This window comes from Saccostrea cucullata, unplaced genomic scaffold, assembly GCF_032062105.1.
Source record: "Saccostrea cucullata isolate Sc308-1 unplaced genomic scaffold, CSIRO_AGI_Scuc_v1 ctg1699, whole genome shotgun sequence".
In the NCBI taxonomy this organism is placed as follows: Eukaryota; Metazoa; Mollusca; class Bivalvia; order Ostreida; family Ostreidae; genus Saccostrea; species Saccostrea cuccullata.
This window is the reverse complement of record NW_026920104.1, coordinates 114,219-137,052: the sequence shown is the minus strand read 5'-3', so window position 1 is coordinate 137,052 and position 22,834 is coordinate 114,219. Positions and strand designations below refer to the sequence as shown.

The following is a 22,834-nucleotide window of genomic DNA, read 5'->3' as shown; positions in this document are numbered from 1 at the left end:
GGAAGCGGCAAATGCATTTAAAAAAGAAAAATGCTACCTTTTGCAGCAAAGGACACAATTTGTACAATTATTGGAAGCTCATACTTGGTACGGGATTGTTGCAGCTGCTTGTTCAAGATAAGCGATATTAAAAGTATACTAACAGGAAAAAGAAACGCATAAGAACATTATATGCGTACATTTTTTACTATGTGCACGAAAATTATGAAAATAGGTCATATGTGTATTTTTGTTACTTTGCACTAAGGTCGCTGGTTAAAACTACTCAACCATGAAATATATGACGTCACGTAGGGGAAGTGATAAAAAGCCAAAAGCACGTGCATGTTGATGATGACAATTTTAGGATCACATTTAATAGTGCCAAGCGGTTCATTTGAGTTATAGACATCGTTTTCCACATTTGCAGTCAGCATAAATTTCTTGCAATCATGATATGGCTGACAGAAGTTACACTAGGTCCAGTAATTGAATTGCGTAAGTGAATAAAAAGGCAACAGCATGTTGCTGTGCAGTTTGTTCTAAACTTTTCAACAAAAAAACATTTTCAGTAGTCAGAGAGTAACTTAATGACGTTGGCGAGTAACAACGTTACACCAAGATAGGGCTTTTTCATCATGCCACCTCGGTTTTTGTCAAGGCATTATCACCAAAAAATCATACCCGTATTTTCCACCCTACAATTAACAGAAACTGTTCTTATTTGGCCCGTGAGTTTGGCAACTTTACGTCGATTTTACTCTCACACGCGCACGTACGCCTCGTATGCGTAATGTTTTTAGCATGTTCATCACACTGGAGAAATGTAGCTAGTGTGTGTCGAGACTTTCTCACAAAAACTCACGTGTACCAAACCAGCTTAATTCAGCAAATTTTATCTTAAAACAAACATTCGTGGGATTCACTTGGCGGGGGAATTTGTTGGCTTAGGAATAATACAGCTACTCTCAACCATTAAGACTATCGTCGGAAGGGTTGAATAATTATCCTTTGAGAAAGATAAATGCTTGATTAAAGTTGAATTGATCATGAAATGTTTGATAACAATACTGGAAAACGATTTCGAAATATGAGTTTTAATTTAATTTAAAAGCTTAATATGCGTTTTTTTCCTTCAGTATATAATATTATACAATTATGGACTTCAGTATAGGTCGATATATGGTTATAAGGACTCATGGCAATTGATACTGACCGAAGACAAAGAAAGTGATAGCGACCGAGCCTGCCTTCTGTGTCTGGGTCAATATCAATTGCAATGAGTCCTCATAACCACATATTGACCGTTCACTGAAGTTTATAATACTTATATAATATAATCACTCAAAGTGAATGCACTGACGTACACAAAAGGAGGAATAACACGTGACGTCCTTTCAGCCAATGAAAAGTACGAAAATAATCTTATAATATTATTTTATAACAGAGTTTACTATTCTAGAGAAATACCACTTCTGTTCACAAAAATTAAAACACAATTTGCTATCACATCGACAGCTTGTTTTATTTATTTACTGACATCGTAATATATAAATTTATCTTCAGTATTCTTTGCATGTACTGTAGATCACTTAATTTTCGCGACACCTTATTTTAGCAAGAGAGTCATTGACTCTTTATTAGCGAGACATAATTTTCACGAATTGTGGTCATTGCTCTATATAAGCTTAAGGAATTCAATTATACACGAGAATGAAATTTTCGCGAGCATACCCTCGCATAATTACGCGAAAAAAAAGTTCTCGTGAATAAAAAGTGATTTACAGTATTTAGAAGTTGATACAGGTGAACTTCGGTTCCTCGAACTGGCATGGCTCAAATATCCAGATCTGTCAAAACTTTTACGTGATTTGTACAGTAAATCAGAGCACTTTTATACATGTATATGTCACTCTCAACATCTCGAATTCTAAGACATCTCCATTTTTATCGGTAATAAGAAGATCGAGATAACAAGGTCTGTATCTTTTTCCCTTTGGTCATATTCTTTCATTTATGAAAGAATGAGTGGACTTAACTGGCCAAAAAAAATGCTAAAATTTAAGTTTCATATAATATTTATTTTTTTCATCATATAGACCCCCGATATCTTAACCGTGTATTCATGGTACGGATCTGAATTTAAAACACTCTTTTCGAGGTAAACTAAATAAATATCGAAGGCATGGTACCTGAAGATTTCTTGAATATCAATAGATAATCAGGGTCACGCGTTTTTCGTCGTCTGAATACATAGTCAGCACATGTTTGTCGGCTGTTCTTAAGAAAACTTTAGTTGTATATTGAACAAAATAATGTTATATTAAAAGGAGGAGAGCTGACAAATGTGTGCTCATACTTAATTTAACAAAAACATGTTCAAAACAAACTTCTCGCTTCCATTGTTATGTCTTCGATTGACCTGTTAAATATTACAATTCATCACATGATGTCCACCTGCGAGTGTACTCGTGAAAACAGTTACATTGTATTCTTCAACCTGACCTCGATCTAAATCATGTCTTTGAGCGTGTTTTGTTGCGATTTTCAGAATTTAGGAAATTAAATATTGTTTTTAATTTTTCGTGTCATCACATTTTCAAAATAATTTCATATTGACATCGCTGTAGTATGCTAAACACGTATCCGAATTTTTCGAGAGAGAGAGAGGGATAGAAAGATAGATGTCAACAATGACGTCGATCGATAGCCTCGCCTCCTATAAATATTGATTGTGTGGCATAAAAACCACTCCGGGTACATGTCGAATTCCGGTAGACGACACTCATGTATTGTTGCTTTAATTTTGATACATGACAACAGGACATTGTTTTGCACAAATGTTCCACCTAATATAACCAAGTATATGTAGCTCTTTCTATTGCTCGTGATATATTTTTGATTCACTTCATTTACAGCTTGATAGAGGAGTCGCAAAAAAGTCCAAAATAGGGCGATAAGTCCACCCATTCTTCGTTTTATTTCAAACCAAGTTAACAATTAACTCAGAATTCTTAAATCAACAACTCAGAGGTTCTTCTTTCATATTAAAAAGCATTTATTTTTATTTTGAAAGCATTTAATCACAATTTTAGGTTTATGCTTTACACAATACACAGTTTTAAAAGTACAATAGTGTTATCCATTATTTGAAATGAAGAACTTATTTCCTTTTTAGTACATATGCATGAAAAAAGTCTTAAATAAAAGTTAAAATATAAAAAGTTTGGAACAGAATAACAAGAGACAAATTACCATCAAATATAGGAAGTCACACAGATTATGCTTTATACGTACACTTTTGCACAAAGATCAAGGTCATAAACAGATAATAGACATACGTCAAAAACTATATTTCAAATATCTCGTACTAAAATAAACATAGTTAAGTGCTTAAACGACTTGAGCATTTTGAGTGTCATCAAAATACTCTTACATGATGAACATTTTGATTAGTTTTTTTAACTGTGCAAAATTTCTACTTAAATTCGTTCTCAGTTTATGGTCAAGTGCTATGATTTAACTATATCTGCAAAAGAGGGCCCTGAATAACCAATCGGAATGAACAAGATCTTTCGATTCTGAAGTTTTTAAAATTTTGTAAAATATTTCTTTAATACAAAATATCGTGATAGATAGCAATCTTAATAAAATCAAAAATTCTTAAGGACAGATTATACAATCAAACTTTTGTCAAAGAATTTGAAAATAACAATTTGGGTCATGTTTAAATGAATAAAATGAATAACTTTCACCGCGTAGTTTTTCATTTTTTATTCAAATTTTCACAAAAATGGAATTTAAAGTGAAAAAATATTTCTATAAATTAATAAGGATGGTTTCAGAAGGACACATTTTGGAACATCACAGAAGGTTTACAATTTCTTTATATTTTAGAAATTTATTATTTGCATCATTTGCAATGAAATAAGGCCAAGAAATATATACCAATCCAGGCATCCTTTTTTGTTTGTATCATGTGAAAAAAAAAAAATCATGAACATAATAATATAAAATGGGTCAGCAATTCTAAGGCATGCCTTATTACTAGTGATGGGAATCGGTAAGAATTTAATAATTTAGGATTGGGTTACTGTAACTAATTTTCGATTACAACCGGACAGTTGAAGTCTATCAATTTGAACAAGTAAAGGTTAGAATGGACAAATGACTTCTTTCAACGGTGGTTCAGCTGGTCCTCCATTTATTTTATAAAACTTAAAGTACGCCTATACCCGGGAAATTGATTTGTTATCCGGGTATAAATACAATTTCGTGTTTATCTGCACCATTACGTTACATAAATAGTTAATGGTTATGTGGTAGATTTTCAAGTATTTTATCATTTTAAGAAACCTGAATGAAGAAAATATACACTATCATATTTGTCCAGTCACTTTAAGATCTAACATGCATTGAGCTCTATTATGCATTAAGATTAAAGAGTATTTTTAAAACATGTATGTCCAAATAGTATCTTTAAACCATATAAAAATAACTTTTTTAATCACACATATTTAAAATAAGCCTACTTAAGATGTTAACATCCAAATATTCATGAAATATGTCTTAGTCACTTTTTCTTCTCTCCCTCTCTTCAGTTTTCATTTTTCTTTGGGATTACTTGTTAAATATCGCGTATATTTCTCAACAAAAAATTCATGTTTTTTCAGCGGGTGCTCCATACTTTCCCAGTTTGTTTTGAATGAGTCTGCAAATCTTTTCACTAAGAACTTGCCAATTTTTCTATATTTAGTGTTGCCTTTTTCTGGATAAGGAAAACAACAGCTGAATTCAGTATTGCCGCTCCCAGCAGGTCTCATCAGTTGCAGTAAGAATTCTAGCTCACATTTCTGAACAACTGGCAAGAAATCTGCATCAACATGTGAAGTAGCTTTGAGTAAAGCTATATTCAGCACTTCATGACGAAGTGTTACACTACCATTTTCAAATCGTATGAACCCAGGAAAGTTTGAAGCAGTTTTCTGCAAATACTCTTTTGATACAAATGCATTAATTGAAATTGCCCATTCGGCCAATTCATTTCCATATTCGTGTTTTTTTCTAACACACATCAAGTAAACAAGGATGTAATAGTCTATCGCTGAATCACTTTTCATTTTCAGAAATCGTTGTGTTAATGTCTGAAGAGGGGCTTTGGTGAAAGCTACATCAGAAAATAAATCATGATGATGGCAGTACATCAAACTAAGAAAAGGACTTCCAATATGGCCCTGGTTTTCTCTAAGTTTATCCAGAACATTGGTGGTATCAACTGTTTTAAACCAACAATTTGGATCTGTTTTACAGTGACCATCATTTTGTTGCTCTCTCATAATAAGCAGCAATTCTGATTTTGTTAGTTTGTCCAAATCAACAGTTATGTTTTTATTTTGAAGGAGTTTTAGATTATGATTTTTTTTTATTTCATCAAATACATGTTGGTGGATTCCAACAGCAACTTTAGTATTCCTTGATTTTTCACGCATACACTCCAGTAAATTTTCAAAACTTAATAATCTACTTGAGGAAAATATATTACAACCAAAACTTCCAAAAAGATTGTCACAAATCAGAATTGTTTTATCTTCCATATTTTCCTCTAGAGGAAGTAAGTTTTCCTCCATCCATCTTACTTTCCATCTTTTCTCTGTATATTTGTTCTTGATTGCTTTTAAAGCATGAGTTTTACCACATCCTATGGCCCCTTTAAAGATTACGACATTCCCTGTTTCCAAAAGCTGAATTGCTGACTTTATCCCTCCAGTCACCACAATGCCTTTCTCAACATAACAGTCTGGATTCAGCTTAATACCTAGGCAAATATATACACAAACAGACTACAAATAATCTGCATTTTCTCATCAACATCAACAATTAAAATGTCACTTCTACAAAATTGAGGAGCAATTTTTTTTAAAACATTATTTTTAGAAAAAGAAAGAAGAAAACTTGTCTCCATTTCATACTTACTGTGTATCTTTTCTTTTATCTCCGAAAAACCTCCCAACGCATCTTGTGCCTTATTTTGTGATTCTATATCATTCTGAACAGCTACAGTTCCGTATTTATTCCTCATTCTGTTGAAAACATCATCTAAATTCTTAAAGTCATAGTCATTATCACAGTATTTATTCCACATAGATCGTATCCTTTCAATGTCAGCACCAACTGTCCGTTCATCCTCTGGAGGTTCATAGTCCCAGCCTTTCGTCGGTGGTTTAAAATTTACACAAAAGTTTCTTAGTAAAGCAAATACCAGGGACATGTCTAGCTTATTGTAATCATCAGACTTCTCAACTCCGTAAAGATCCTGCAAAACCGGTTCTGTGAAATGTTCTCCAAGGGATTTAGAATGAATGATGGATTTTTCCTTTAGATCCTTAACATCTATTTCCCTCCTTAAGATGTGAACCAGGTACTCTTGAAGAATGTTGAGTTTTTTAATTTTCATTTTCATTTCCTCTGTAAAAGATTCAATCAATAAGAGGTGTTTAAATTTTAAGAAGCATTAAAATAAAGTTCTCGCGATTAAAAAGTGATTTACAGTACTATGAAAAACGTTTCAGTGAAAATAACAGCCAACACATTTTATATGTTTTTCCTGGTATACAGAAAAAAAGAAACCAGTTATATTTAAATTATTTAAATTTATCCATATCAGACAAAGAAACACTTAATCCGAACTGCCCACATGCAGTGTTTCAGAAAATTAATAACCTAGACATAAAAAATGTAATTGAATATTGATAAATAAGGCATGTTTTAATTAAATATTGCTAAAAATTATCAAGTTTAAATTATGTTATATTGAAATAATTATTTCAAGGTGGTTATTAATGCATTTCAAAGTCAAATAAGATACATGTAGAAACCATGTTTTAAGTAAATATTGATAACAGTTTTCAAGTTTTGATTATGTTACATTGAAATAATTATTTCAATGGTGGTTGATAATGCATTTCAGTACTAACATGATGTTGAAACCATTATAAAGTTCATTAATAATATAGTTACATATAAATAGTTATTAAAATGTTTTTCTAATATGAATATACACAAGTACAGTTACAAAGATTTTGTTAAACAGATGCATGAATAAAGAACATAGGCGTCGGACCCGGGGGTGGGATCTTAGCCCCTCCCCTCTTTTTTACTTTTTTTGCTAAGTTAAATATAACATATGTATTGAAATTTGAACTTACTTTTTTTACTTTTAATTACCCACCCCACTTTCAATTTGCTTCCGAGGCCTACATGTAGTTGTTGGGAAACTGCAACCGTTTACAAAAATTTGTTATGGACAGACAGACAGAAACACACACTCTCACACACACAAAAATAATCATTTCAAGTAAGGTTTAAAGTGCATTTCAAAATTAAAACCGTGTTTCCAAACAGTATTGAAATAATCACTTCTAAAATAATTATTTAAAAAGTTTTTTTCCCTTTAATTTAAGGGGTCTATACTTTAAACTGTATTATTTCCAATATTAGTATTGTTTATAGATTTTTTTAATCCATCACTGTTCGGTATCAGAAAAAGAAATCCTTATTCTCACCTTTTATCATATTGTATATCAATAATTTGTGTAACATTAAAATAAAACCTACTTGTACTTTTTTCTTCATGAATAATTTCCTTTTACATACATGTGAAATAATAAATTTGTTAAGATAAATGATAATCACAACAAACAAGCCACAATCAGTGTAAAATAATTCTTACTTAATCCTTTTTTGACAATTATTGCAGCCCGGAGGACCGGGCTGCTCTATGCACATCTTCCCTAGCAAAATACAAATCTAAAGCTTCAATACAGGTTCTTAATCACATATTTTGAAGATACTGGATGACACCATATCTATTCATAGAATGGCACGTTACCTTACCGATCTTTGTTTACTTGCGTTTTTCATTCCTTAGATTAAAGAGTCAAGATATACGCCGAACGCAGATATCGTCAAATACAATAAACAATTGCTATCATATCTTGATAAAAAAAACCCAACTTTTTTTAACACCATATGCCAAGGGTTCATGAGGAGAGTACGTAGCGTATCAGAAACCCTTGGCTAGCGAAGATGCTCTATACATATAAGTTTAAGTGTTGGTTTATAGGGATTGAGCTTGGAGAAGTTATTCAGAATTAAAGGTTTCCTAAACATTATAAAGATTGTTAATCACAATGTTCTTCCCTTTTATAAATTACGATATATATAATATATTTACTTCCATAAAGAGAATCTGTAAAAATAATTATGTTTTTTCTCATTTGATATATAAAGTTGCTTATCATTTACTATCGAAAAAACGACAGGTCCCTTTTTATAGAACATGTCGCAAAAAAACGTACTCTACACAGTTCGTGTTTTATATAATTAAAGTGATATACATTTTTTAATTTCTAGGTGATGCATGTGCTACACAGTTCGTGTTTTATATAATTAAAGTGATATACATTTTTTTTAATTTCTGGGTGATGCATGTGTCTAGTTTGAACTTATATTTATGCAGCCAACATTTACTTGAGGAATTGATAAAGTTTTATAGGGTATCGTTTTTGTTCGATCTTCATCCGACTATCTGTTTTCAAAATAGTCTCGACTATTGTCTCCATCATTACACGCATGCCTTTTTCACATATATCGAAGCGGTTTGATGATCAAAACTCATTTCCATTGTTTACATTATTTATTTCCCGGGCGACAATTGATGCTTGCATCAATGTTTTCTTGTTTGTACAGATACAACTATAAACAATTAAATGTCATTCTTTGTTAGTATGGATGTTAACACTGTAGCTTTATCAGAAAAATATGATGATAACAAATTTGGCTTATCAACTGATTGATTGTATATTGTATAACATCCCCCTCGAGAATTTTTCACTCATGTGGAGATGCCACCACTTGCCGGTGGGGAGCTACAAATTTTGTCCTATACTCGGCACTCAGGGCCATAGAGCAGGAAGGGATCTTTTTGTGCCAGCACCTACAGCGACATGGGACCTTAGTTTAAAGGACGTGGTGTCCACGTCCAACATTGGGATTCGAACCTGCGACATAAGGATTAAACTTATAACGTTAGAACTCTAGACACACTTTGGCTTAAGATTTCAATTTAAACAAGAGGCCCATTGGCCACATATCTCAACTGAGTAACTTTGGCCATAGTGATCTTTAACAGATTTCACCATTGTAGTATCTATTGTGACCCCAACCTACTCCCGGGGGTCATGATGCTTCCACATAAGTTTAAGCTTTTCTGGCCCAGTGGTTCTTGAAAAGAATTTTTAAAAGATTTTTCCGTTATATTTCAATGTAAAAATTGGATTCCCTTTTGTGGCCCCGCCCTACCCTCGGGGGTCATGATTTTTACAATTTTAAATCTAGACTTCACAAGAATGCTTCCATGTAAGTTTTCAGTTTTTGTGGCCCAGTGGTTCTTGAGAAGAAGATTTTTTAATGACCCCGCCCTATTTTTGTCTTTTCTTAATTATTTCCCCTTGGAAGGGGAGTTGACCCTTTATTTTCATAATTTAATTCCCCCTTCACATAATAATGCTTTGTACTAAGTTTGGCCAAAATTGGCCCAAGGGTTCTAGAGAAAAGGCTGAAAATGTGCAAAGTTTAAAGATAGACGCACGACGGACAAAAGGTGATCAGAAAAGCTTTCAGCTCAGGTGAGCTAATAAGCATTTTATTGAAGAAATAAATTAACTGCAATTCTTATTTCAATATAGGGTGTTGATTAATTGTGGTTTACTGAAAAAATGATCATCATAATTGAAATAATCATTTCATTTGTGAATTTCAACTTTCAGTGGTTCTTGATATGATCTTGTTTTGGATTTGAAATGCATTCTAAACCACAACTGAAATAATCATTTATAATTAGGTTGTCCTAATACTATAACTATCGATAGAATATAACATGATTGATGTAATACACCAGAATCTGGAGGGGAAAGTAAGTTAAGCAGGGATGAAACAAATGCCTGTAAGTCACACAGGGATTTAAATAACAGGCCCATGTGCCACATTGCTCATCTGAGCATTGTGGCTAAGAAAAAAAAAAGCAAAGATCATTTTGACACATTTTGCATATTTTGACAGCAAAGACAGTTTACAATCTATTTATTATTTGGGATTTATCACCGGTTTTTACCTCATTTGTATTCAGAATCCCTAAAAATATATAAAAATCCATGCAACATTTTTTGTTACAGTTATCTACCCTCAATATGCAAAGGATTTAAAGACTGCCTTGCTTTTAATGATTATGGTAAAAGAAATTTAGGTGTTAGCATTGAAGTGATGCAGAAGAAGGAGGAAGAGTGAGTAAGCACTTTAACTTTGTTTTACAAGCATTAAACTTTATCAGCTTTATCACCCTATTTAAAGTGAGTTAGATAAAGGTATTTATGCAGTTTGGCATAAAAGTATGGTTTTAATTATAAAATATGAAAATAATGTACCCTCATTCCATTCATTTTGTTCATTTGAATCACCAGCTGTTACATCTTTTTTATCTTTCCTCGTATCTAAGTTGAAATAAAATGTTTTGCATACGTTTTATGTATTCTATTAATTTAACTTTAAATTTATAAAGTCCAAAGCACAATCCCAATATACATGTATCTAATTTTTACCTTTCTCCCTTGATCTGTCCTTGTTTACTGTAGCATACATCGCTTTATCTACTAATTAAAGATACACAGTAGGTTTCACACAGTAATTAGCATTTCAATAGTTAATGTTTAATTTAAAATAATTTGTAATATATATACTAATAATTAAAGCAATTACCAGTTCAAACTTGTCCACATACTGATAGTATTTTAAGTATTAATGCTTAAAATAATGCTTAATTAAAAAGCATCTAAATTTAAAAACTGAAAATCCAGGGGAGGTCACTGATCCTCCAACCCATCCCGCGCAACCCCCTACTTAATCTGCATTTGTTGATGACTATTTGTTTTTGTTTTTAATTGATAATTTATCCATTGTATTACTTTCAATGTAGATTTTATTTATAGTACTGAAAGTACATAAAATCTAACAGAAAGCCAATTTTCCATGACTGTACTTAATTCATTAAATTAACGCACTTGAATTTCAAAGATATATATAGTAATCCATTTTCCCTAAACTTGTTCATTTGAAAATAAAATATTAATATAGAAGAGACTGGTTTAATGTTGCTATACTAGCAGTCTTGAACTTTTTTTTTATTTTATAAAGTAAAGATGATGTTTTTGTCAAAAGAAATCCCTGCTAAAGAATAAGTGCACTTAAGTACGTCATTTGCAACCTTTTCGGCTACCAATTTTAAGCTTTACATTACAATATATGCTAAATTAATCTATGATTATTGTGCAAGCATATGGTTTTGATATTTATTTATAGAATTTTTTGTCATACATATTTCTATAATTACAGACATTGTAACTGAGAAGAACATGTAAAAGCCCTAAATTCCGGAAATTTGAACGGAACCACTTTCGAATCTAAAGTATCCGCCTAAAGGCGGAGACATTTAATTCGCATTGATGTGGAATGTAAACATTAGCACATATGAATTTTTCGCAATCAGATTTTCACTACGATTTAAAATGGAGAAGAGAGATATTGTGTTGTTTTATGGTGCACAATTAATAAATGATTCTAATGTATAGGGAAAGATGTCTTGCCCTGCAGATCATAATACAGAAGCGACATGAGCGTATACATGTACTCACTAATTACACTGTCATTACCAGAATTCTTTCAAAACACCCCTAATGAAAATTATTAAGTTAAGTAAAAGACATTATTTTCAAACCCTTTTAAAATCTGCACAAAACTTTTTCCATAGTTTGAAGTTGGAAGTACGATAGATACTGTCACAACAGAAACTTAAACACAATGGAATGTTCAATGAAAGCATTAGCGTATCGAACAGTAGAATGTCACATGAGTAAGGTCATTATAATATCAATCGTTGATACTCGGTGACCAGTTAATTTAGTAGCTATCTCGACCCTAGTTTGGGGACATTTTTTTTTAATTAGATATGAGCCGCAACTTGACCGACATTGTCCTCTGGATATGTATAAGTTTATATCAAAGTACACATTCTGTGCAAATGAGACCAAAGGCCAAGTTGTGGCTCAATGTAAACAATGTTGTTGAAAACTAGTATGTATACTAAAAAAAAAGAAAAAGAAACGCATAATGTTTTACTCATTAAAGAAATTTTAAGAAAGTATATTTTATCCTTGGATACCTGTGATCTATTTAAAGGACATGAATTATTTCCCTTAATTAATCATGTTTATTAAAATAGTGTTTTTCATGATTTCTCGTAAATCGGGGGTCTATTTTCAATGATATTTTGCATTTAGAGAAACAATAAACACTCCTGTTTAGCCCATATTTAAGATTTGATTGCAGTGTTGATGCTGCAATGTCACGCCTTAACAAAGATGAAGACGAGGTAACTATGAGGATACCCGGAGCTATGCAATAGGAAGTTGCAAGTGTATTTACTGTACATCAATCGGCTTTGCAGTGGTTAAACTACGTCTTCACCAGCTAAGAACACAGATGACAGACTAAGAACCGGCCGTCAACGGGTTAACACACCAAGACTGGACCGTCAGATCCCCCCATCAGCAATCGATTGAGAACTGCCACACAAACTGCTGCTACTATTACTGGTTGAAGAAATCAGCATAAAAGTGCACAAATTGTACACAAGCGGCTGAGAGGAGCTGGTATTCGTCCACGACATCCGTACATAGGAAACCCACTAGCGTTGAGACGTCCTAAAGTACATATTGTTATGCCCCTTGAATTTGGGGGCGATGAAAATGACATTAACCTAACTTTTCAATTCGCAACATAGGACGTTTGATTTTTATCACAACACACTCTAAAATCACTTTTGAAAAATAGGGTTTAAACTGTAAACTTAAATTACCATGTTTCATCTGAATATGCGTTTCTTTTTTTTTTGTTGAGTATATATGAATTACAAAAGAAACATGACAAAAATGTAAGACCCCCGTCTCAAAAGCTAGTGTTGCTCGGCATTATTCAATATTTTCATGTAATACTTTAAACCAACTTTTATTCGCGCGCGAGAAAGTTTCGCAAGATTCGCAATTAGAGTTTTGTCATTGCGAATATTTCTTGCCGCGAACGGGTCCTTAAATTCTCTATGTCTATTATCAACAGATCCAAAAAGGCTTGAACGCGAAAATTAATCGTCGCGAACTTGTTTACCCCTTGTAAAACGAGAAATAAAATTGTCGCGAATTAAAGCTGGTTTACAGTATAAACAAAAACCTGCACTTAAGACATTGTTTAATACCTATAAAACATAAATTTAATGAATTTTGGAATTTTATTTTGTGCAAAATATCGGAATCCAACTCTCAAAGCTTAAGTGCACTCATTCTTTGGACCATTGTATTGGTATAGGATATAGAGCAGAGTGGAGAATTCAATGAACATGCTAAACATGCTAACCATGCAATTTTGGGGCTCTCGGTGCATTCAATTATCTTCCTTGATGAAAAATGAACCAAAACTAATTATTCAAAATTTCATATCTTCAAAATTTCAGATTCATGCAAAATTTACCGAATTACCTTGTTTCTGTTTTTCTGAGCCATTTACAGGAGCCTCATTACCTGTTATACAGTGAATAAAAGATATTGAAACAATTTTTATTCATTTGTAAAGATTAGAACTGTATATACATCTAAAAATAGAGTCTTCATCTAATTTGTATCAATCTTATTAAATAACCAGCAATTTAAGATTTTAATCGCAGTTTAAGATTTAAATAAAAATTTTAGTCATTCATAAAATGAATATTTACATTTGACTGTAAGTATAAGGTACACTAGCATTTAAAAATAGAAACTAAGAATTTCAACATATTGACAAGGATAATGAATTCAAAATATAAAATTAATATTATGTGTATAAATAATATTGAATCAATTTTGTGTTAAATGTCTGACTTTAAGTCTAATTATTAAGTGCTTCATGATTCACATGATTCACATGGATTTATTATTGTACAGTGAAACCTGTCTAATCTGACAAGCTATGCATTGGAGACATTTTTATTTATGGAATATCAGGATGTAGGTTTAAAATAACAAGAGGCCCATGGGCCTTATAGGTCACCTGAGCATCATGCAACAACTTTACAACGATTGACTTTTGCTCATGTTTTAAACTAGTGTCATAAACAATTTTGAATAATCATAATTATACACTTATCATTTTAGTTTGGTTACAATACCCATAGAGAGAATGTTAAATGTAATATTCAGCAATAATCAGTCTAGTGCCACTACCACACACGAACCCCTGACCCTTGGTCCACGCATTTCACAATTTTGGAAAAGGCACCCTTGCTTATCAAAAATATTTGATTCATACAAAGGACAAGATTTCAATCAATTAATTCATTTCCAGTATATAAGTAGAGTCCCCCCTCCCCACCTATGGTACCCCTGACCCAGGGGCGTTGAAATTCACAATTCAGGAAGAATGGCCCTTGCTCATCTTAGCTATATAGGTAGTTCATCTGTTTAATACCCAGGAGCAGAGAAGATTTTCAAAAAATTTCTGCATTTTCTATATGACCAATAGAGCCCCGTCCTAACAACAGAACCTCTGACCCTGGGGTCTTAAAATTCACAATTCAGGAAGAATGGCTCTTGCTCATCTTAGCTGTATAGGTAGTTCATCTGCTTAATACCCGGGAGCAGAGAAAAAGATTTTCAAACAATTTCTGCAATTTCTCAATATAACCAATAGAGCCCCGCCCTGACAACAGAACCCCTGACCCTGGGGTCTTAAAATTTACAAAGGTATTCTTCCACATCATAACTATATACTAACTTAGTTTAATTAATACCCAATAACAGTGAAGATTTTTAAAGAAATAATATATTTTCACTATACAATCAATAGAGCCCTGCCCTAACACCAGAACCCCTGACCCTGGGGCTATAAAAATTGACAATTTTGGAAGAGGCATTCTTGCTTATCATAACTATATACTTTAAGTTAGTCTATTTAATACTCAGGAGCAGAGAAGAAGATTTTCAAAGAATTAATGTATTTTCACTATATAATCAATAGAGCCCCACCCTAACACCTGAACCCCTGACCCTGGGGCCATAAAATTCACAATCTTGGAACAAGCATTCTTGCTCATCATAGCTATATACTTAGTTAATTCGTTGAATACCCAGGAGCAGAGGAGAAGATTTTCAAACAATTTCTGCATTTCCTCTTTATAATCAATAGAGTCCCGCCCTAACACCAGAACCCCTGACCCTGGGGCCATTAACTTCACAATTTTGGAAGAAGCATTCTTGCTCATCATAACTATATACCTAGTTAGTTTGTTGAATACCAAGCAGCAGAGAAGAAGATTTTCCTACAAATTCTGCATTTTCTCTATCCATTGTATAATTAATAGAACCTCGCCCTATCACCATAACCCCTGACCCTGGGGTCATGAAATTCAAAATTTTGCAAGAGGCATTTTTCCTCATCATAAATATATACTTGGTTAGTTTATTTAATTTACAGGAGCAGAGAAGATTTTTAAAGAAATAATGCATTTTCACTATATAATCAATAGAGCCCCACCCTAGCACTAGAACCCCTGAACCTGGGGCCATGAATTTCACAATTTTGGTAAAGGACTCAATGGTCATTACATTCATCTTAACGGTTTGACTGCTTGATGCCCAGGAGTAAAGAAGAAAATTTTAAAAGATTGCACTAATTTTAGTGGTTTTAGCCCCACTTCTCAAGCCCCAGGGGGACAGGGACCATGAAATTCACAATTTTTGTTCCCCTTCACCCATAGATGCTTCATGTAAAATTTAGTGGAAATTGGTTGAGGAATTGCAGAGAAGAAGCTGAAAATGTTCAAATGTTAACACACACGAACCCGAAAACAGATAGCAATAGGTCACCTGAGTTTACTCAGGTGATCTAAAAAGGAAATGAAAATAAAGATTTTCATTCACAGAGAAGAGAATTGCACAGCTGTTTGGTTAAGAGTTTTTTAATACATATTAAGTTAGCATGTTTGTTTAAGGAACAAGTCTCAATAAGGCTTATCTGTGGTTAATGGTCCCTCATCAAATTTTGAACAATTATTAAAAAACTTAAACAATTCAAATTTTATTATAAACTAGTATCTTTTTCAAGTCATCTTCAAAACTGCTAAACAGTAGATATATAAGGCATATGAAGCTGTTGAAGATGGGTCCTTTGATTTTCATGAATATCAAAAGAAATCACTTGCAGATACACACTTTGTGTTTAAAGCTATCATAAAACAGAGCACAGGTTTTGTTCAGAGTCAAGTTTGAAACATAGTGTGTAAATTATGTGTAAATTATACATGTATGTGTAAAAGTTAAGTGAAAATATCTTTGTTGAACAACCTTGTTCTCTTTATTTTCTAATTAAAAGTATTGTGAATTTGAATCTTTTCATCCACTTCATTTACATGCAATTTAAACTCTTTATGACTTGTTTGGAATCTTAACAAGCCACATTGATTAGTATCGGGGCAAGTGCCCCCCCCCCTTCCTAGAATAATCCTTTGACAAACTGCAACCTGCTGCTGGTTAATCTGTCATACCAATCAGCTGTTCCTTTAAAGTACTTTCAAGCTTTTTACGTCTCATGACGGCATCTCATTTAATTATTAAATGAGTTGATTGGAACCCAGGTCTTCAAAATTTGTATATCCCCAGGCAATAAACGCTTTCAATTACATAAAATTTTAAAACTATAATCAAAACGTTTCTAATTCAAAAAGACCATGAAATCAGGGAATTGTGTTAGTATACATTTATAAACAATATACATGTAACATTTATTTTCTGTATATTTATTACTTTGTAAAATTGATTTCATTCTAAAAACCGAATAGCAATTTTACATACCAATACAACGTTTGATGATTAACTGGTTAACCAGGTACTTATTGACAACACTAATAAAAAAAAACATTTATTAAATAGTTTTCATCTTTGGGGTAGATTCTTACCTGAAAGTAAAGGCTTTCCAGTATCATCTGATACTCCAGCCTCCAAATCTATGTGAAAAATATAAGAATAGTTTGAATCTCTATCTTAAAAAAAAAAACAATTGAAATTTAATATTAATTCTATGCAAGTAAATTCAATTCATGTTTAAATTCTTTTATTTTCTACATTTAAAACTTTCTCACTTTACATCTTTCTGTAAAGTAAATCAATTCATCAAAAAAGTAGTACAGTTGTAGTTGTAATATTGTGCTTTGCACTCATGAAAAAAATCAAAATTCAGAATTCTGTTCCTCTTGTGAAATAACATCATACCCAAACACAAAACACTGAATATCCTATATGTGTTACGTATATTAGTAAGAGTGTGATATTTAGTTTCAAGGTTTTCAACCCATTGTAAATTTCATGAAGGATAGATTCAATTTTAATCATTTAATTTTGTTGAATCCATAAAATTAAAAATAGTTGTGTTATTTGTAATCATCATTTAAATGTATGTTTCTACAAATATGCATTATAACACTGTATTGGTAATATTTGTTTTTATGAAACAAAAATATATTAACATTTGATGAGTAAACAGTTTTTTTGATTCCTAATATTTGGGTGTGAAATATGAACATAAACAAAAAACTGTCCAAATTAACTTACCAGTTCTACCTGAGGGTCTTGTTTCACCCTCTCTGTTCCCCAGAAGATGATTTCTGATATCTATAAGGAGTGAAAACATTCAATTAATTCTTGTCATAAATTCTCATTTTAAATCAGAATTAAAAATTCTTGGTTATGCAGCAAAATCCCATCAGTGATGTTTGCACTACTTTCTGTATGATGTTTTTGACACCTTTGAATACATACCATCAAATAATTGATGCATTTTATCCTTGAAACCAAACATGTTTCTGCAGTAAAACACGACTGACACCACTATAGCCACAGAGATCAGGACAGCAAACACAACTTCTCCTAATCCACCATCGTCGTCTTTTGGTCTGTTAAAATGAATGTCAATCTTAGCAAAGAAAGTCAATCTCTGTTAATTGATCAATCCACATCTTGTAACTAAAAGCAAAAACTACTACACAAAATGTGACGTGACATATATAATGAAAAAATACTTTTACTTCCGGTTTTATCTAGTTTTTACATGTAGGATTTGGTCAGGCACCGCTTATTAGAGAGTCTTACAAAGGTTTTAAAGATATAGTTTTTGCTAAGAGAAAAGCCTGCTGTACACTGAGAGCGACACCCTAAATAAATCATAAACAATGAACACATGGCATGATCACGGAGTGACCGATGGAAAAAGATGTGCGGTTTTTGTTAAATAAAACAACAACAGACGTCTGGGGTTATGTTACATAATAATTCGTAAACAACGGGTGACTGTATGACGAGAAACGTTTAGGTTATTTATACTTTCAGGCTAATCAATCGAGTCTGTTTTGATAGTTGAAATTTTTGCACACTAACTTGAGCGTTTCAGTAATACATTTTCTCATTGTGTATTTATAAATATTGATAAAATAGTGAGCGTTTCTAGTTTTCCTCTTTTATATCTGTCAAGTTCAGTAGCCAATATTGAGTAAACATAGTATGATGACTTATGCGGAGACTTACCAAAGTGTTTAAGTCTCGGGCAACAGTAAAGATAACTCCATAAAGGAACTTTGATACCAACGATTTTGAAAATATTTTTTTTACATCAGTGCATTTAATTTTAATTCAATTTTTTTATGTAATCTAATTCATTGTTTCTTCTTTACAATAGGAGTCTTTATTGATTTTTCTCGAGATGTATTTTTGAGAAAATGAGTTTATATACTTTTTATCAAAAAAAATAAATTTCTGTAAAAAAAAAATGTTGATCGATAAAATTCAGTTTTTATGGTTATTCTGTGAGCTTAAAAATATACGACAGGGTAAGACAACATTTCTTGTGCTAGATATAAAAATGCCTTGGGGAACATTTCTTGAAACTTGTGAAATCTATTATTTAAAAAAATCAGTATAAACTAGAAAAAAATCAGCTTATGGAATGATTAAAAAATATATGAAGAAATAAGCAACAGCAACTGTATTCTTAAAATTTTCAACATAATTCCTGAATATCCAAAAACCTGTAAATAATATCCTTGTATATTTACATTAGGCAATGGCAGTAAAGAACAACCTTTGAAATATATAAACAATAATGAAGTTTGTGTTTGTGTTATATAAAATGCCAGTCTTCAATGAATTACAAATGAAGGCTTGAAACTTCAAAACAAACAGCAGTTGCAGACAAAGTTTTTCATTAATCTTAAAATGACGGATAAAGATAGGCATAAATTTTCTTCAGCAGGCTAGATAATTAATCCTGAGGGATTAATTGTGTTACAATAAGAACTTTTTCAGTGTTAATATTAGAATGGCTTAATCCAACTACCTTAAAAATTAATATTATTCTTGAATTTACATAAAGGGAAAAAAGTAAATATAAAAGATATGTCTTCTTTAATCTATTTCTTGTTTTTAGAATTCAATGAAATCATAACTCATTGTGTAGGTATTTTAACCAAAATAAAGTATAAACATTTATATCTAAATCCACATTTCAGAGTGTTCATAGCATTCCAAATTGACTGAACTTCAAAACAAACTTCATTTGCAGACAGAGGTGGTAATTAATCTCAATGTGACAGATTAATGCTTTGGATTTTCTTCAGGAGGAAAGCTAATTAATCCCAAGGGACTCATTGCAGCATTCAGTTTACAATGGAAACATCTTCAGCAGTTATCTCTCTTTGCCAAAGCATTCTTATATAAAGTTAATATAACCACCCCAGCTCCAAACCAAGGGACATAGAGAAACAAACTTAGCATCAAAATATGTCTTTTTGCCTATTGAACTACCATACCAAATTTGATCTTAATTGGGCAACCATAAAAAAAGTTATTAAGAAAAAACAGGAAATTTGTGGACGGAAAAAAGACAGACGGACAGATGGACAGACAGAGTGATTACTATAGGGCACCCGCAAATCCTTGCGGGGCCCTAATTACATTTTTATCCCTGGACAGTTTTTAAAGGTTGATATGCTTGTTAAAAGTAATGCTCAATAATATTAGAACATAAGCTGTGAGTGTGTGGAAGACCCTTAATGCAGACGTGAACTTTTTATGAAGTTTCATTATCAAGTTGATTCACCTGTCTCAGGTAAGTTCTTTTATGAGGCTCATTTGTAATTGAATACCACTAAAATAAATTTTAAGCCAATATCAATAAATAATAAGATTGTACTAGTTTATGATAATGAATGTCTTTGTCGTTTTTTTTTTCTATAAAATTATCTCTCAAAAATATCAACAGGAAGTTTGTGATAAGGTGGGATTTAAATTAGTAATTATGATATATTAAATACAAGTAATGTAAGACAAATCCAAGTAGAAAACTTCATTTTATGGGTTTTTAAGACTACAAGTATAAAGTTTGCAGTTCATGAGAGACTAATGAGACTTACGTGGAGACATGAAAAATAAATACATGTATTTTACTTACTATTTAATAACTTAATATAATTCTAACGATTATAATTTTCTGTGTGAACTACTAGTGCAGTAAATGTCATTTAAACATTAAACATTAAACCTACAGTGTATCTATTCCAATATTAAAGGGTTATTGCACTTGCATATTGGTGAATATTGGCACAAGTTGGCTGCATGTACAAATGCACAAGCTTGCAAGTGCATTTATACAGCCAAGGAGTGCCAATAATGAACAATATAAGTTCAATAACTCTTTTAATACACAGTATATAAATTTATAATAATTATGCATTCCAACTTAAAACTCAAAAAAATTATTTTTTAGTATCAGTATTCAAATTAAAAGTGTTCAATTTTGCATCATTTCAATTACTCTATCAAGCATTATGATTTGCTTATTTAGGTTTTAATGGGACTGTCTAATAGATACATTTTTACTAAATAGTTTCATTTTTGTGCAAAAAAAACCCCCCACATCTTACCTAGTTGCCACTTCCTTTCTTTTATTTGCCTTTGAGGGACTGACCAAACGACAGGTTTTGTTTGCAATGGGGCATTTGATATGGAACCCTCATATTCGGTCATACTTATTTACATGATATAAACAAATAAAACTAGCGACTTTAATTCTTTTTTAAAAGAGATTAATTATTAGTTACATTGTATATAATACTGAAATATCTTCCGTCTCCAACATAAAAATTATTATTTTTTTTTTTTCGTCCAAATTTTGTGCAGACGATTTCTAGAGATGTGTGGACGGATTTTAAATTTTCAAGATGATTAATTATTTTTTTTAATTTTTGACACTGTATATAATAATTTTTAGTGACCATTTTGTAAATTATTTTATTTTCTTAGATGCATGTTGTAGTTTTGCTTTTTCAAATTTTCGAGTGCATAATTTAAAAAAAATTTTTCAACTTTTTTGTTTTCCAATATTTTTCTTTGATGTGTTAAATACACATATACATTTTCAATTAATTTTTTAAAAATAATTTCTTTTTTAAACTGTAAAATCAAATCTTTTCCCTTCATATAATTTTAGCAGCTTTTAATTGATTGACACATGTTAAATACACATATACATTTTAAATTAATTCTTTTAAAATAATTTTTTTTCATGGTGCAACACAACAGTGCTCCCCATGTAACACAATGTGCTACACTGTATTTCTAATTTATGCTCCCATGCTACATATTTCTTTAACACTGCGAAAAAACACATTTTTTCTACTGTGCAATGGAGAATTATACTCTTGACCTGGGTTGTATTTCAAATGAAACAAGAAAGAAAACTAGCATTAAAAGCAATACACCCATATTGAGGGTTTTATCAAGTCAATGTGACATTGCAATAATTCTGCTGACATAATCTGTTGATAATGTGATAGAACCATTATATTGCCTACACTGAAAACTTTTTTTTCTTTTGAAGTAAATTATAAATGCTTATGAAATACTTGATGTATAAATACAAGAGGCCCATGGGCCTTATAGGTCACCTGAGCATTATGCAACAACTTTTCAGTGATTGAATTTGATTCATGTTTTAAGCCAGATGCTATGGCATTCACAATTTTCAAAGAGACACCATTGATCATCATAACTATACACTTAGCAGTTGCTTAGTTAGGTTACTTAATACCCATAGGCAGGGTAGGGGAACAAAAAATGCATTTCAGCTAATTAGTAATATTCAGCAATAATCAGTAGTGTCCCTACCACACAAAAACCCCGGACCCTTAGGCCTAGATCCACACATGGCACAATTTTTGAAAAGGCATTCTTGCTTTTCAAAAATATTTGATAAATACTAAGGAGTAAATTTCAAACAATTCATTCATTTTCTATATATAAGTACAGCCCCCCCCCCCTCTTTGGTACCCCTGACCCTGGGGCCTTGAAATTCACAATTCTCGAAGATTAGGGCCCTTCCTAATAACTGTATAGGTAGTTTATCTGCTTAACACCCGGGAACAGAGAAGAAAACTTTCAAAGATTTAATGTATTTTCACTATATAATCAATAGATCCCTGCTCTAACACCAGAACCCCTCACCCTTGGGCCATAAAATTCATAATTTTGGTAGAGACACTCTTGTTCATCATAACTATGCACTTAGTTAGTTAATATAATACCCAGGAGCAGAGAAGAAGATTTTCAAAGAATTCATGTTTTTTTCACTATATAATCAATAGATCCCCGCCCTAACACCTGAACCCCTGACCTCA

General features: G+C 32.0%; 1 protein-coding gene across 6 annotated transcripts in view; it reads right to left on the bottom strand.

The window, feature by feature from the left end:
• Window positions 1-2,959: 2,959 nt before the first annotated feature.
• LOC134243425 (uncharacterized) overlaps window positions 2,960-22,834 on the bottom strand; it is a 55,606-nt gene continuing 35,731 nt past the window's right edge. The window contains exons 6-13 of one of the 6 annotated variants that reach the window (XM_062725673.1): window positions 17,928-18,061; window positions 17,721-17,780; window positions 17,069-17,116; window positions 13,620-13,661; window positions 10,635-10,685; window positions 10,461-10,526; window positions 5,953-6,444; window positions 2,960-5,794 (exon numbers count right to left, since the gene is read on the bottom strand). In XM_062725673.1, coding sequence (XP_062581657.1) covers window positions 4,584-5,794; window positions 5,953-6,444; window positions 10,461-10,526; window positions 10,635-10,685; window positions 13,620-13,661; window positions 17,069-17,116; window positions 17,721-17,780; window positions 17,928-18,061 — 2,104 coding nt within the window. In that variant the 3' untranslated portion in view covers window positions 2,960-4,583. The remainder of the gene's footprint in view (window positions 5,795-5,952; window positions 6,445-10,460; window positions 10,527-10,634; window positions 10,686-13,619; window positions 13,662-17,068; window positions 17,117-17,720; window positions 17,781-17,927; window positions 18,062-22,834) is intronic. The other 5 variants (XM_062725680.1, XM_062725693.1, XM_062725700.1 and 2 more) reach the window with 5 other exon arrangements.